The sequence below is a fragment of the Micromys minutus genome (assembly GCF_963924665.1).
Source record: "Micromys minutus genome assembly, chromosome: 9".
NCBI lineage: Eukaryota > Metazoa > Chordata > Mammalia > Rodentia > Muridae > Micromys > Micromys minutus.
In genome coordinates, this window is record NC_137978.1 from 62514003 (window position 1) to 62529870 (window position 15868).

Here is a 15868-nt window from a genome sequence, read left to right on the forward strand (position 1 = left end):
CAGTTACAGGATGTCTCATACCTTTTCTAACCTCTGGAGACCTGTGGAGACACACAAACACAACATATAAATTCACATAAGAAAACACAAGTACACATAAATAAATTAATTTAAAAGCCTAAATAAACCTTTAAAAAGACAGAAAAACAAGAAAAAGAAAGTTAGGGTTGGTGAGATGGCTCAATGGTTAGGAACACTGATTGCTCTCTCCAAGGTCCTGTGTTCAAATCCTAGCAACCACATGGTGGCTCTCATCCATCTGTAATGAGATCTGATGCCCTCTTCTGGTGTGTCTGAAGACAGTGTACTTATATATAAAATAAATAAATAAATCTTTAAAAAAAGAAAAGAAAAAGCTAACTAGGTATGTCTACATGGCTCCTACCGTACTTCTTTGGCTATGAATTGAATTCCTTGGTCTGAGTTTTTGTTTGTGTGGATTCAGTGGTGATACGGAGTTGTAAATAAACCTTTCTTTCCCTAAGTTCCTTTTTATCAGAATGTTTTATTGAAACAAAAATGAAAGCAAAACAGCTGTTAGTATGCCAAGCCACTGGAAGCTGAAAACAAGCAGGGTTAGCTCTGCTTCCATCTGATAAGCAGAGGCCAGGCTCAGTTGGAAGAGATGGGGTCACTGTGTAGTAACAAAGGATCTCACAGTATAGCTTTGGGAGTCCTGGAACTCACTCTGTAGACCAGGCTGGCCCCCAAATCAAAGAGATCCACCTGCCTCTACCTCCTGCGTGTTGGGATTAAAGGCGTGTGTCACCATGCCTGGCTCTGTTAGGAGGTCATGTAAGAGTTGCCAGTGGCCAAGGACTGAAAGTTGAGGCCAGGTAAGTACTGCTATACCGGAAGGCACAGGTAGGCCAAGGTAAGAATTGTAACGGAGGCTTTGTTTGTTTGTTTGCTAGCCATTCATTTCTGTGTTTGGTTTTTTGAGTCAGGGTTTCTCTGTGTAGCATTGTCTGTTCTGGAACTCACTCTGTAGAGCATCCTGACCTTGGACTCACAATTCCACCTGCCCCTGCCTACCATTTGCTGGGATTAAAGGTGTGCCACTACCACCCAGCTAATAGTAGGTGATTTTTAATAGCTCACTGTCATCAATGAATAGGTCATCCAGATCCCCTGTCCCAATCACCAAATCAACACAGAAACTTCAGAATTAAAACTGCACCACAGAGGGCTGGAGAGATGTAAATAAGTCTTAAAAAGAAAGAAAGGAAGGAAAGAGAAAGAAAGAAAGAAATCCTATTTAAAAGAAAAGAAAAAACCTGCACCACAGAGCGAGTGGACTTGACAGATATCTATAAAGCATTCCATCTGATAACATCAAAACAAGCAATCTTTTCATAAATATTTATTTACATTCCAAATGCTATCCCTCCTCCTGGTTCCCCATTACCCTTCTTCTCTGAGAGAATGGGGCTTTCCTGGGTGTCTACCCACCCTGCTGCATCATGTCTCTGCCAGAGTAGGCTCATAGGCTCATGCTCTCCCACTGAGCCCAGACAGGTGGCTGTTTTGGGATTGGATCTCATAGTTAGGCTACAGCTTTAGGGAGAGTCTCCACTTCAGGTTTTAAAATCTGACAGTAAAAAACTGTTGATTTCTTAGATTCTATTAAATTGTAGTGAAATAAGTCTCAAAAACTAATAGTGAAAGAAATTACAGAGACTGTGGGCTTGGGAAATAATAGGTCAGCAAGAAAATGCTGTACAAACATAAGGATCCAAATTCAATCCCCAGAACCCACAGAAATAAAAGCATACATTGTGGTGCTTGCACTTGCAATCCCAGCATAGGCAGACAAAAACTGGAGCTTGCTGGTTATCTAGCCTAGTCTCCTTGGCAAGTTCCAGGCCAATGAAAGACAGTCTCTGCATGGAGGTGGCACACACCTTTACTTCCAGCACTCAGGAGGCGGAGGCAGGCTGATCTCGGGAGTTGAAGACCACCTGGTATACATAGTAAGTTCTAGGACAGCCAGGGCCACACAGAGAGACCCTGTTTCAAAAAAATACTCTTCAAAAGAAACACAGTAAATGACCTTAAGGTGGTGTCTTCTAGCTTGTGAATGCATGCGAACACACAAGCTATACAGGTACTCCTGAGTGAATAGCAGATCAGTGAAGAAATTAGAGCTGATAACTTAACAATTCTTAGAAGTACATGTAAATACAAATACTTCTGATAAGACTGCTGCAGTTCTACAAAGATATGTTTAGCTATGGAGGCTTACATTAACATTAAGAGAGGTGTGTGTGGCTCTAGTCAATGCTGCTCCTCCTCCTCCAAAATGAATTCTATAAACTCTTTTTGCCTTAAAAAGTGCAGAGGTGTCAGAAAGGTCATAGAAAAACAAAGACAAACCTAACTACCCAAAAGTCAGTACAGAGAAATAGTTGAGACCATGAAGGAAGTAATGGCATGGAGACTTAAGGACAGCATGGTCAGTCAGTCAAAGGGCTGGCTCAGAAAAGTTCACTTGATAAACCCTAGGAAAACTAACTGGGAGAAGAGACTTGAAGTAATTAGAGGTGAAGACTGGGTCATTATATCAAGTAACAATAACGTCCTGAGGATTATTAGGGAATTCTGTGAATAACCTATATTCCAGAAGCTGGTGGGTCCCTGGAAGAAATGGACAGATAAATGAGATGGTATCCGGTCTGCCTAATTCAAGAGTGCCAGCTCCCTCACTCTGCCTGGGCAGTAGAAAACATGATCATGCTCATATGTAAAACAAAGACTTCTAACTATAGGAGGCTGCTGGTCAGGCTTGTAACCCCAGCTACTTGGGATGCTGAGGAAAGAGGATCACAAACTTAACATATGCTTGTGCTACAGAATGAGTTTAGAGCCATCCTGGGCAGGTTGATAAGGCCTCCCCTCCAAGTTAAAAGTAAAAGGAGGTGTCAAAATGATTAATTGTGAGAATGGGGAAGAGCTTGAAATATAACTATCAAATGTATTCTTGGTATACAACCTATGTTTGTATAAAAAAAAGCTCATATTTCAGTTTGCTAAAGAAAACATAGTCATAAAGGTAGTAAAACTAGATCCCTTTTATAGACTACTAACAAGACAAGAACAGTTTAAGCAGGGCTGGCTCAGCTGTTAAAAGCACTTGCTGCTATTATAGATGACCCAGGTTCAGTTTCCAGTATCCACAGGGTGGTTCACAATCACCTGTAACTTGAGTTCCAGGGGATCTGACACTTTCCTCTGGCCTGTGTGGACACTGGGTTAGCATGTGATGTATGGAAAAGTCAGTAGGTATTTATTTATTGATGGATTATGCCAGTGATGAGTATACCAAGAAAGGGACTCAAGAAAAATCGCATTCACAGTAGCTTTTAAAAACTTGGCTGGGAACTGGAGAGATGACTCAGAGCACTGGCTCTTCCAGAGGTCCTGAGTTCAATTCTCAGCAACCACTTGGTGGCTCACAACCATCTGAAATGGGATCTGATGCCCTCTTCTGGGGTGTCTGAAGACAGCTACAGTGTATTCATATAAATTAATAAATCTTTCCAAAAATTGTGCTAGGTACGTACTTCAGTGGTAGAGTATTAAACAAGCAACATACAGGCAGTATGCTCAGTTCCTATTGCCACAGTAATACACCCCCTTCCCTGCATGTTAGGAATAAACCTAATCAAAGAAGTAAAAGACCTTTACAAAAGAAATGTTAAGAACACTACCCTAGAGCTGGAGAAATGGCTCTTTTAAGATCACATAAAGCTCTTCCAGGGGACCTAGTTCAGTTTCCAACACCTGTAACTCCAGCTCCTGAGGATCTGACATCTTTTTCAGTCTTCATGGTTACCCAAGTGTGCACACAGAAACACGTCAAAATAACAATAAATATGCAAATAATTATTTAAAAACACTAAAGAAGATGTTTAGAAGAAAAGATCTCCCATGCTTATAAAATTGCAAAAGCAGTCTAGTTTCTTTCTCAACCCCTCCCATTGATATTCTTTACAGAACTAAAGGTAATCTTAAAACTTATGTGGAAGCACAAGTATCCCAAGTAACTTAAGTTATCCTAGACAGTTTTGGGAGGTGTTGTGATACCTTATTTAAGTATACCTCAGAGCCATAAAACAGTAACAGCATGGTACTGCTCAGAGGCTGGCTACAGCCTCCAGGTCTTTAGCAGAGATGCAAAGCATATATGTGGAAAAGAAAGAGCCCCCTCAAACAAAAGGTGCTGCCAAGTCTGGATATCCAACACGGAGAAGGGTGAGACTAATCTCTGTCTCTCATATCATACAAAAGTCATCCAGTGCACATAAAAACTTCTGTGTAAGACCTGAAACTGAATAAGACTTTACTAGCTAAATAAATAATAGTAATTGATAGGGCTGGAGAGATGGCTCAGTGGTTAGAGCACTGACTGCTCTTCCAGAGGTCCTGAGTTCAAATCCCAGCAACCACATGGTGGCTCACAACCATCTGTAATGGGATCTGATGCTGCCTTCTGGTTTATCTGAAGACAGCAGCAGTGTACTCACATACATAAAATAAATAAATCTTTAAAAAAGTAGTAATTGATAAATGGTATTACATGGGCTAGGATTCTTCTGCACAGCAAAGGAAACAGCAGAGTCTTCACAGTGGGAGAAAAAGTTTGCTGAGTCTGTAGATCTTTTAGGGAATTACTATGGAGATAAGTATCATGTGCTTTCTTTCATAAAATCTAGAAGTGTGAGGAGTGGGGGGGGGGGGCTAACGAACAACAGGCATAATGGATACTCAGAGACAATGCCACTCATTTTCTCATATGTAAAACCTAAGTTTTTCCAAATAGATATAGGACACAGAAGTAGAAACCAGCAAGGGCCTAAAGGGGGTGGGTAATGACTGCTTTCTCTGTACATGGAGTCTAGCTTTAATGTAAATCTAGTTGTAAAACAAAGCAAAAGGGGGAGCATTGGGAAGAGGGAGGTTCCAGCAGCAGAATGGAGGAAGGTGGAGAGGGAGAACCTAAGCTGAGACCAGTGATAGACCCTGAGAAAGTCCGTACATAAGAAAATGAATCATAGTCAAGCAACATCGATTGTTACAAAATAATTGAACAAAGAATTCACTTATATTTGTATGTAACACTGTATGTGCTCACATCCACACAGTCAGATGAGGCATGATCTGTCATGGATTTTAAAGCCACAAGTATCAGCAGATGATCAAGACACCTCAGGTACATCTGTAATATGAAGATTAGAAAGGGGAGAATTATCGTTTAGGAAATATACATTATTATGTCAGACGTGTAAATAAAAAATGAATGTTGTTTAATGAGTACTTTCTTCTGAGGGATGGTGAGAAACCATGTATTACAATTCAAGTGGTATTCTGAGGCTGGCCTGACTTTGGAAAGGAGCACACTCTGCCTTTGTGGGGCATGCCATTAGTGTCTAGTTTTCTGCTTAAATAGGAAACAAAAGTATGAGGGAGAGATAAATGAGAGCTTCTAGTCAGGTGCCCGCCTAACCTGAGCCCCAGAATTCAGCTCTGATTTCAGTCTATGATATCCAGACACTCAGGGATCGTTCACTTGGTCTTATGCAAACAAGACTGGTTCCAAGTTTACTTCTGCAGGTCAGTGTCCTCTGCAAAGATGGTATTATTGCATTATGTGTATTATATGAACAGTCTAACTCAAACTCTACTAAGTACTTAGAAAATACATTTAAGCCAGATGGTAGTAGTGCACACCTTTAATCCCAGCTTTCACTCAGGAGGCAGGGTCAGGTGGATCTCTGAGTTCCAAGGCCAGTCTGGTCTATAGAATGAGTTCCAGGACATCCAGGGCCACACAGAGAAATCCTGTCTTGAAACCCGCATCCCCAAGACAAAATTTCAACTCAGAGATCTTGGTAAACAAAGAGTTAAGCCTACTATATAGTCAGCAAAAACTAACTAGAATCTTTTATTGAGCTGCAACAAATTGGTCTTATTAGTTCTGTGTTCTGTCTTTTTTTATGGTTCTGATTTGTTTCAGCTAGTACTTCATCCCTGCTTAGCCTGACTGCTTCATCTTTGAGTTAAGAGCCCTAGGAACAACTCCTTTTAGCCCAGCATGCCTGCGTTCGAGTCTCATGCTGCTGCTTTATGTTTGTTCATCCATCAGAGATACTCATCACTTCCTGGAGTCTGTTCTGCATCACTCATGAAAAAATGGTCACAGTTAACTCTGAAGGTGACTTGTGTAAGATATAGGTAGTTTCCCAACTTCTTGGTAATTATAGAAGTTGTTACATGTTTTCATTGATGAGCTGTTACAGACTTTTATCTCAGGAAAGATCTTTGTGTAGCTTTTCCGAATAAGCTACACAATAAGCATTTTCTTGTTGCTATCATATTTGAAAAACCATCAGCAAAACAGCACAAAGCCCAGATCCTGTTATTTCAGTAATTTTCTGTCAGAAAACATCTTCAGATATTGAATAAAATATTTAAAAGCCTTTAAATGCAGAGCTGGCTTCCATATATGAAAACCTGAATAGGAAGCGTATCTTTGGTTCATGGTGTGAGGCATTTAGGTCAGGTTTGTCGTTGGTCTCCAGGGAAGCCTGCTTGTGACCCTGAAAATCTCTAGGACATAATGTGAAAAGCAGACTCAGGCCAGTGAAGCCCCATGGCTGAAGCATGCGTGAGAAGTTTCTGGAGGGATGCACCCTGTGCAAGATTGTGCAAGATGGCTGCGGGTGAACTGTCTGTGAATGGTGAGCTTTACTCTTAGAAATGACAGAACATTGAAAACTATTCACCACCAGCTAAGTTAAAAGAAGTAGCAAGTGCTGCAGCCAACAGTGTCCAACACTAGTGTGAGCAAGTTCGGAGAGAAGCAGTCTAAGGTATCCCAGGGACACCACTCTCTGGAGAGCCCGGCTTGCAGCTGTTGTTTTGTTTTTCAAAGTGACAGGGCTAGAAGAAAGAGAAAGTAGGTAGTCTGTGCTTTCTCCTTAGCCAACAAGGAATGTCAGGAAAGATCTGCCAGTCACCTGTTTACCTCCTGAGGAGGAACAGGCCAGGCTCCCTACTGGAATTCTGAATAAGAAGCTTGAGGGGCTTATCCTCACCGTCACCCAGGGCATCTAGTAAGACCCAAACAATAATTTTGAAAATAAGATTTCCTTGACTTGGAGTAATTTTTTTTAAGATTTATTCATTTTTATATATTTGAATACACTATCGCTGTCTTCAGACACACCAGAAGAGGGCACCGGATCCCATTACAGATGGTTGTGAGCCACCATGTGGCTGCTGGGAATTGAACTCAGGACCTCTGGAAGAAGAGTCATTGCTCTAACCACTGAGCCATCTCTCCAGCCCCCGACTTGTAGTAATTTTTTAATGTAATTTTTATGTCTCTATGTGTAGCACTATTGAATAAGTCCACATCCTTTGTTCAGGTGAACCTTTTCTATGTGAACGTGTTTCTTTGGTGCCAGTCTAATTCGGGGCGCTGCACTTCAGCAGCTCTGTGCTGTTGACTGCAGCAGTTCTGAGGAAATGGTCTTCCAGCCCATCACCCTGTTTTCATGTGTTAGGACAAAGGGAAACCACTTCTTATAAATCTGGTTGTGTGTTCTCTCTCTGAACATAAGAAATTTTGGGTGTCTGAGAGTGTCCCTGAAGGTGGAGTGCCCCACCTCCCTGAATGCAAGGATTGGGCGGCGCATGGGAAATGCAGGCTCAGACCCAGGGCTTCATGCGTGCTGAGTCTCATCCTCAGCCCCGTGGCATTTCTGTTATGCAGTAGAAAATGTATGGATTCCTCAGCTTAGAATTTGCCTTGTCTCACAGAATGGACAGAGGGCGCATGGGACTGAGTACCATGTCTTGCTCTAAGAATCTGTAGATCACTTGTGTACTTTGCACACATCTTAATTTTTTGACTCTCCACTCTATTTTAAAGAATGAGTTGGTCCTGTCCTTTTCCCCCCCTCCTTCCAATCTTGTCTTTTATGTTTTGTGGGAATTTTGTGATCTTTCTTTTCTTTCAAAGTTATAACTAAGTGGTGTAAAAAATCTTTTAGTTTGCAGGTAAAAATAACCTACATATCAGTTATTTCTTACATGACAAACAGCTACTAGATGAGAAGACAGACTTGTTCTGCAGGGTTTTACCAGAACCTCTCTTGTCTGGTCTGTGGGCAGTGTGAGCGAATACTTTGGTTCCCAGTATTGCTATATAGTAAGGTGGACTTGTTTACATGGCTTTAGAAATCTTTCAAAATGAGTTTTTAATAGATTTGGTTTCATAGTGCTGTGCAAATTTGGCTTAACAAGGTGAATTAGGTAACTTGAAATGAGTTTGGTTTTATTTTTTCATGGATGCTGAGGTGTTTATAGTGGATGGATTTTAGGCATTTGGGGGGAGGGGCATAGGCATACATGTTTGCTTTACCAAGGGTTAGTGTCAACCCACATTATGGTTCATGCTAGGTTAGTGCTCTGCTGCTGTTTTTATACCCCTAACCTCCACATCCTCCATTTGAACCTTGTTGCTGTTTTTATTGTTACAATTTATTCTTGGAGACCTGGCTGGGCTTGTATTAATTACCTTAGGAGCTGCTGTAATTTCCTCACTTTGAGATTGGGGGCTCTGTTTACCTGAAACATGGGATTCCTTATGTGCTGTGTTAGTGCCGTCTTCACTGTGGCCATACCTGTGTGGCTAGCTTGCTTGTTTGGTCTTTTGTCAAATGCGTAGGGGGCTTTCAAAAAGACATGTGCTTAGTTGCTTCTCAAGCACTGCCGCTGTGCTTCTTCAAGTGTGCCTCTGTTTCTGTGTCTTAATTTCAAGCACCGTCATTTGTACCTGTCCCCTTACTCTTGTTCTCTGTTGAAAAGGTGGTTATTTAAAAACCCGACTTACTTAAGAAATAGAAAAGACAAAAGAAAACTTGCTGTTGTCTCCTGTGGACAGACGCTTCTCCCTGCCTTGGCTTGTGGAGTTCCCTGGTGTTGGCTGTCTGGAATCCCCTTTCTAAGGCCCCACTTCCCTGCACACTAGCTTGGTATGCTAGGAGAAGCTGCAGTCTGTTGGCTGGTCTTTATTTACGGAAACAGCAGGGTTGAGATTGATTGCGTTGTGGAGAGACAGTGTGTGGATGAGGGAGGGTCACAGCACATGCTCAGTCCTGTCAGTGTAAGGGAAGTTTCAGCGTTCTGCGTGAAGGCTTAGGTCATAGCACAAGCTCAGTGAGAGCTCTGTGAGGTCTCTCAGCCTGCATGTGCCTCCATTTTGAGTACTTAGAGTAGAAAAGGGCAGAGTTTTAGCAGTAAGTAGAGGTGCAGGAATCCAGCTAGACTCACGAGAGCCTCTGTTAGTCATGGATGATCCATTCAGCCCCTGCAGGTAGGCAATCTTCCCCTGGCCTTACCCAGACATTGGCTTTGCTGCTCAAGCTCCTTCTGAAGATGTTTATGAATCATCTCGCCATTCACAGTGCATGTTCCTAAAGCCTTTGATTCAGCCAGCTGGCCATGCAGAGGTGGCATTGCGAAGCATAAAATCCGAGCTGTGCGTGGGGGTCTACCAGGCGATGAATTAAGCACATGTACAGTGTGAAGCTTTGTGAGTCTGTCCATGTCCTCTTCCCCTCTCCTTCATCTCTTCCTCTCTTCCCTGTGTTTAGAGCCTGGGTTTGCCCAATGCTACAGAGCAAACCTGCAGACTGCCTCATTACCCATGTGCCTTGTAGAAACTGCTGGGCCACAGAATGGATCTGTTTGGCTGTTTTAGGAAGGGTGGTAGGTGGGCAGCTATTGGTTGCTTTGAAGGTGGGTGGAACTTGTTTTGATTGAGAGCCTATTTGCTAGAGCAAATTATAATTTTTACGAGGTGACCCAGGAAGGGGATAGCTGTGGGTCATGATTGCAACTGTGTCATCCTAGTGTGTTTTCAGAGGGGCCACCATCACATCAGCATCTCTTCTGTCCTTTCTGAAGGAGCAGAGCCTTCTTTTTGGAGTTTGTGGCAATTTTCTTGCCAGCTTTGAAAGACTATAAACATTGATGTCTGTTAAAATTGAGATTCACATACTTTTTTTATTTGTTCTTGTATGTTAGTTTTAGCTTTGTGGTGTATGTATTTTATGTGATTTTTGCATTGAGTGAGGGGAGAATGGAAAAAATTTGGTGCTAAAGAAGCAGAGTTATGGACAAGGTCACATTTGGTACCTGCAGCTTGATGTCTGACCATGGAGTAGCCCTCTACCCAGGTGAAGTTGTCTTTGGTTCTGTTTGGGTTTTTTATTTTGTTTTGTTTTGTTTTTCCCCTTTACCTCCTGTTTTCAGAGAGAGCCCAAGTAGGTGGTTGTCACCACGGTTTACTAGGGAGCCAATCAGCATAAGCAGATTTTGTGCAGTGGAATTCTTACTCACACAGGGAATTATAGAAGTTTGGTGCCTCTTCCTTTTCCCCTTTGGGTTTGGGAACAATTTAGAAATAAGTCAGGCTTTGTGCAGTTGTGAGGACTATAGAAAGTATTCTACAATAAAGGAGTGTGAACCATCCCCTTCTAGGGGTCAGGAGACATTCGCAGTGCATTGACACCAAGGAAGACTCGTAAGGTCTTAGCTGGAAACAGGGATCTTATCATAAGAGCCTCTGACCAGGGCAGGAGGTTCAGCAGTACTGACATTTAAATTTTCCTGAGTCATTCATTTGTTTTCTTGCGCACTTAGTTGTAGAATTTGAACCAGAGAGATGCTGTGTAGAGAAGTAATGTAGGGTTAGGGTCTTTGTTGGTATTTCTGTGTTTGATTCCTATTCCTGTGAGGGCCAGTTTCTGTTATGACAATGTATATTTGAACATTATGTTTGGAAATTTGGGGATAATACCCAGTGTTTCCCACAGTGCATAATGTTGCTTCTGGAACCAAACCATATGTTTGAGTGTTTGAGAGAATACTGATTTGTTGTGGTTATAAAGACTTTACTCTTTCTTCTTTCATAGTTTAGATTTTGGGGGTTGAGGTACACCTATTTGGCAGGCTGGCTAGTCCAGCTTTCATGGTGTTTTGGTACAGCCATCTCCTTTAATGAGAAGATTTGGAGTTCCTTTCTGGGCTTTGTGGATGGCCTCTATGTTTCAGAGTTGATTTTCTATGCTCCACATGCAATAAAATCAGAAATACTGTTTTCTGTGTATATGCTCTTACTTTCCTTCTTGAGAAAATTTGGGGGGGGGGTATTGCTTCTGAATGTCTGTCTCCTGTCCAAGGGTTTCAGGACATGTCTGGAGGTGAAGGGTAGGTAGCATTGCAGTTATTCCTGGTTGGTAAGGGCCTCTGTGCAGGTTGATCAGTAGATAATGCTGGCCACCGGCTCATTCCCCACTTGTTGTACTTGGGAGTATCAGGAAATGGGAGGAAACATAGGAGGTTGCAGTTAGGAGAGAATGGACAGTTTTCAACCCATTACCCTGCTGCTACTTGTTCATCAGTCGCTGTGGACTCTTGACTGGAAATCTGAGTGAAGCCATGCATTTCAAGTGTGTGTGCATGCACATACAGCCGATCCCTAGTGGAGCAGCCTGGACACACTTACTGCTTGTGTGTCACTGATGCCACTTGTTAATACCATCTGCTTCTAGTCTGTCTTTTAGGCAGACTCCCTGGTTGAGGCCACCCTGAGCTCCCTCAGGCCTGGTGTATTACATGCTGCTGATTCTCTAGTCTCCTGAGCTCCTGACCACTTCTTCCTCCTGAATTCACCTTTTCTTTTCCACTTTGCTTTTTGTCCTTACTGATCCATGTTCTGCTTACCAAAAACACGCTTGTTCTAAGCCTGTGAAAGATGTTAGATGGGGGAAAGCAGGAAACACCAGCTAAAGGAACACTTTAGAAGCCCACATGGTTGATAATCTTCTGTATCATAAAGTTTCTGATTCAGGCACCACAGGTAATTATATGTTTAAAATAGTGTGCACTATCATACTGACACACAGGTGAACTTATTTAGCCAAGCTGAGCTAGAGATCACTTGTGCTAACATTCTTGGAACTAGACATTCATTTGTGGTTACGTGGTTATTTTTTTGAATGGGCAGGTATCACCTCTTTTTTTTTTTTTTTTTTTTAAAGAAAGAATTAATTAATTTTGGGTTTTTTGAGGCAGGATTTCTCTGCATAGCCCTATCTGTCCTGGAACTTGCTCTGTAGCCCAGGCTGGCCTCAAACTCATTGAGATCCTCTCTGCTTCCCAAGTGCTGGGATTAAAGATGTGCACCACCTCTGCTCTTTTAAATATTTGTCTTTATCCTCAAGTAAAACCTTTTGCCCCTTCTGTGAAGATTGAGCCCACAGCCTGACTGCTGGTTGGTAGTTAAGTGCTCTACTGTTAAGTTGTACTCTCTGTCTTCATTGTATTTGAAACAGGATCTCAGTAAGTTGCTTAGTCTGGCTTAAGCTTGGCAATTCTCCTGTCTCAGCCTCTTTCATAGCTGGGATTATAATCATATACTACCTGAAATTTTGTTTTTACTTTGTTTCTTATTTTACTTCATGTTTATTAGTGATTTGCCCATGTATATGTGTGTGTGTGCCACAAGCTTGCCTGGGGTCAGAGCTCACCAGAGGAGAGCATTGGATCCCCTGGAACTGGAGTTACTGACAGTGCTGAGACACCATGTGTTTGGTCGGAATTGAACCTGCATTCACTAGAAGAGCAGTTAGTGCTTTTAACTGCTTAGCCATCTTTCTAGCCCCTGGGTTTTTAAAGAGGATCTCCTAGATCTGGTAACAGTTGGTGTTTCTATTCTTAACACATGTGAGGAAGATAATTGATGTCTTTTGCCCACCATATTCACAGCACTACAATAAAGAGTTCTTACACAATGACCTGGACTTGAAGCATTTCAGACTCTTCCATTGGGCAGAGAGACCTTGGAAGTGTGCTGTAGCCCTTGCGTACTGGCTGTGTTCTCTCTCTGGGAATGCTGTCAGGCTTATTATGTAGTTTGATTTCAGTCTTTCTTAGGAGATCATGTCAACCTTGGAGGACAGCTGTTGTGTTTGCTATGCATATGCATCCATGTGAACTCTTGCTAAGCTGTGATTGTTGAAGGCATTTGGACTGGGGTAGAGTTAGATGCAGTTGCCGGGTGCCCTATGCAGATCATTGAATGGAAGGTAAGAAAGTAAGACAGAGAACAAAACTGTCATAGCACTTGAAAGCAGCTCTTTCTCCTCTGCAGTCTACACAATCTTCCTTGTAAATAGCCAGTGCATGTTTCCTCTTTCCTTCCTTTTATAATAATCCAGTCAGCTTTCCAACTCTTCCAGCCTTGGTCTCAGCCACCTAAATGCTAGACTCTCAGCCTTGTGCACACACACTTCTAACATAGTTTCCAACCCGTCTTTCAGATATGAGATGGTTTTGAGTGAAAGGTCATATTCATGGTTCTTCTCAGGGTAGACAGAGTTTGTTACTCGTCAGCTAATGCTCTTAGTTCTGGACACGGATTATAGTCTGAAGAGGCCTGTGGGAGAGCTGCTTCTCTAATTAATTGTTATGACTTCCTCAGGCTTTTCCTCTCTTCTGCAGAGCCATAAGACTATCACAAGCCTCTCAGCAGCTCCCTCAGAGGAACTTAACTATGCTTCCAGCTTTGCAGCATGCCTGTGTTGATCCATGCCTGTGGGTGTGGGCTCTTCTCCGTACTTTGTTTTTGAGTAAAAGCTGAACTCTGTTCCTGTTAAAGTTTGTCAGACCTGTTCTCGAATTGATTTTGCTTGGAAGATTAGCCTTCTGTCCCCAGTGACTTTATTACCTTGGAATACAACCTGCAGTTGCTAACTATAGCTAAGACACACTTGATTTAGAATATTAGAGTCATTGTTCATTCAAAATATACTTATTAGTGTCCACCCGCTTTAGACACTGGGGAATGCAAATCAAAACTACACTGAGATTCTGTCTCATCTCAGTCAGAGACTGTGATTAAGAAAGCAAATTAGGGGTGTGGGATGGGAAAGGGCTGGACAGATACGACAGTGGTTAAGAGCAATTAATGCTCTTCCAGAGGCTCTGGGATTTAGTTCCCAAAACCCACAAGGTGGTTTATAACCATCTCTAACCCCAGTTCCAAATGAGCCAATGCCCTCTTCCAACTTCCCTGGGCACCAGGCACACAGGTGATGCATGTACATACGTATAAGCAAAATATTTATACACATAAGGTAAATAAATCTAAAGAAAAGGAAACAAATAGGGCCTCTGTTAGAGGTCTGAAGTTTGCTTCACGGCGTCCATATTCTGTGGCACATAATTCCCTATAACCCCAGTTCAGTGAGATCTGAACACCTTCTGGCCACTGCAGCCATTGACTGCACTGTCCAGGTGCACACATACACTTTAAAGGCGATCAGAATGACTTTGAAGGGGAAGTGGGCAGAGAGGAACACTCACGCACCGATTTTAGTAATACCAAATGGTGTAGCCACTGTGGAGATGAGTTATAGGCATTCCTCAAGAAACCCAAAAGTAGTAAACCCACTGTGCCATTCCTAGGCCCATCTACCAGGAGTCCATCAGTGTGTCAGAAATGCTCTGTACCGTTCAGTGTCACCTGTAGACATGGACACACCAAGGTTCTCGCTAACATGGAAATAGATCAGGACAGTGCGCCGTGTATGGAGTGAATTCAACTATAAAGAGTTGTGGATGTAAATGGAGCCGCAAGATGATCCTTTTAAGTTTTTTTAAAAAAAAAAGCTAGACTGAAAAATAAGTATCACATGTTCCTTCTCCTAGATTAAAAAGTGACATGAAATGGAGGACAGACTGCCTAGGAGACAGGATGTGGGAAGGGTGAGAAGTACACATAGCACACATGGCAAAAATGCTCCAAGGAACCCCATTACTTTACATAGTTACTACATGCCGGTTAAAGCTATAAAGTATGCATTGGTGAGCGCCAGTCTGCCCTTGGACATAGTGGGGAGCTGATAGTAGGCTTGGCTCCAATCTTCACGGTGGTTTTCCGTTTGTATTATTTGTAACTGTTCCCAAAAGTTCGGACTGATAGAGGCCACAGTGGCCATCACATAGCTAAGAATAGCAGTGTCTGCAGCAGGCCTGTCTAGTTCATACCATAGCTCTTTTCCTGTTTCTACAGCCTCAGTTATTCGCCCTTATTGGGGTGGGGGTGGATCTTGTCAAGACTACATGTGAAACCAGTTTGAATTGAGTCTCTGTTCTGTTTCTGGGGTGTGAATTCTTGGCACTGTGTAGTAATATCCAGAATGCAGTTCCCTCCTGCTTCCTTTTCTTCAGGATGATGAAGTAGTCATGTCCATTCCCAGGCCAGCCCTAGGGTGGTCAGGCCCAAGGCACAGGATCAGAAGAAGCCTCTCTGGCTGGTGGTTTCAGCCTTGCTTCCTTCTAGCAAAGACTCTTCTCCCTTTTTGAAATTCAGATGCAAGCTTTCTGCCTCTTTCTGTCCACTCCCTGTTTACTTCTTAGACTAAACTGTTTCCATGGTAACGGGTTACTTTTCAAAGGGAACATCTTGTCATTTTATTTAATCCACTGCAGCTGAAGAGAGCTGAAATATTAAGTTGTAGTTGCTATGGATACTGCTTTGTTACATCAGTTTCTTCTGTATCCCATTTCATATACAATGAATTTCTTTTCCCTTTTTCTTTTTGATACTAAAAAAATAAATAACAATGACCCACCATCAATCTTTGTTATTTGGCTTCTGCAACTGTTTAGTTTTCATATCCCAACCAAAGATTTGTAGAATAGTAGAGGCTGAGAGTCAGCTATTTTTCAAAACATATATAAATTATATTAGCTATACAGAGAATTCTCTGTGCTAGGAGAGAGAATGGTA

The 15868-nt window shown here is 42.3% G+C and overlaps 1 protein-coding gene across 5 annotated transcripts in view; it reads left to right on the top strand.

The window, feature by feature from the left end:
* Window positions 1-15868, top strand: part of RERE (arginine-glutamic acid dipeptide repeats) — a 312095-nt gene that overhangs the window by 188051 nt on the left and 108176 nt on the right. Inside the window, exon 1 of one of the 5 annotated variants that reach the window (XM_080921408.1) lies at window positions 9215-9382. The exons of the other annotated variants lie outside the window; for them this stretch is intronic. Coding sequence (XP_080777534.1) covers window positions 9357-9382 — 26 coding nt within the window. The 5' untranslated portion in view covers window positions 9215-9356. Of the gene's footprint in view, window positions 1-9214; window positions 9383-15868 lie in introns of those variants that run through there. 5 annotated transcript variants of the gene reach the window in all.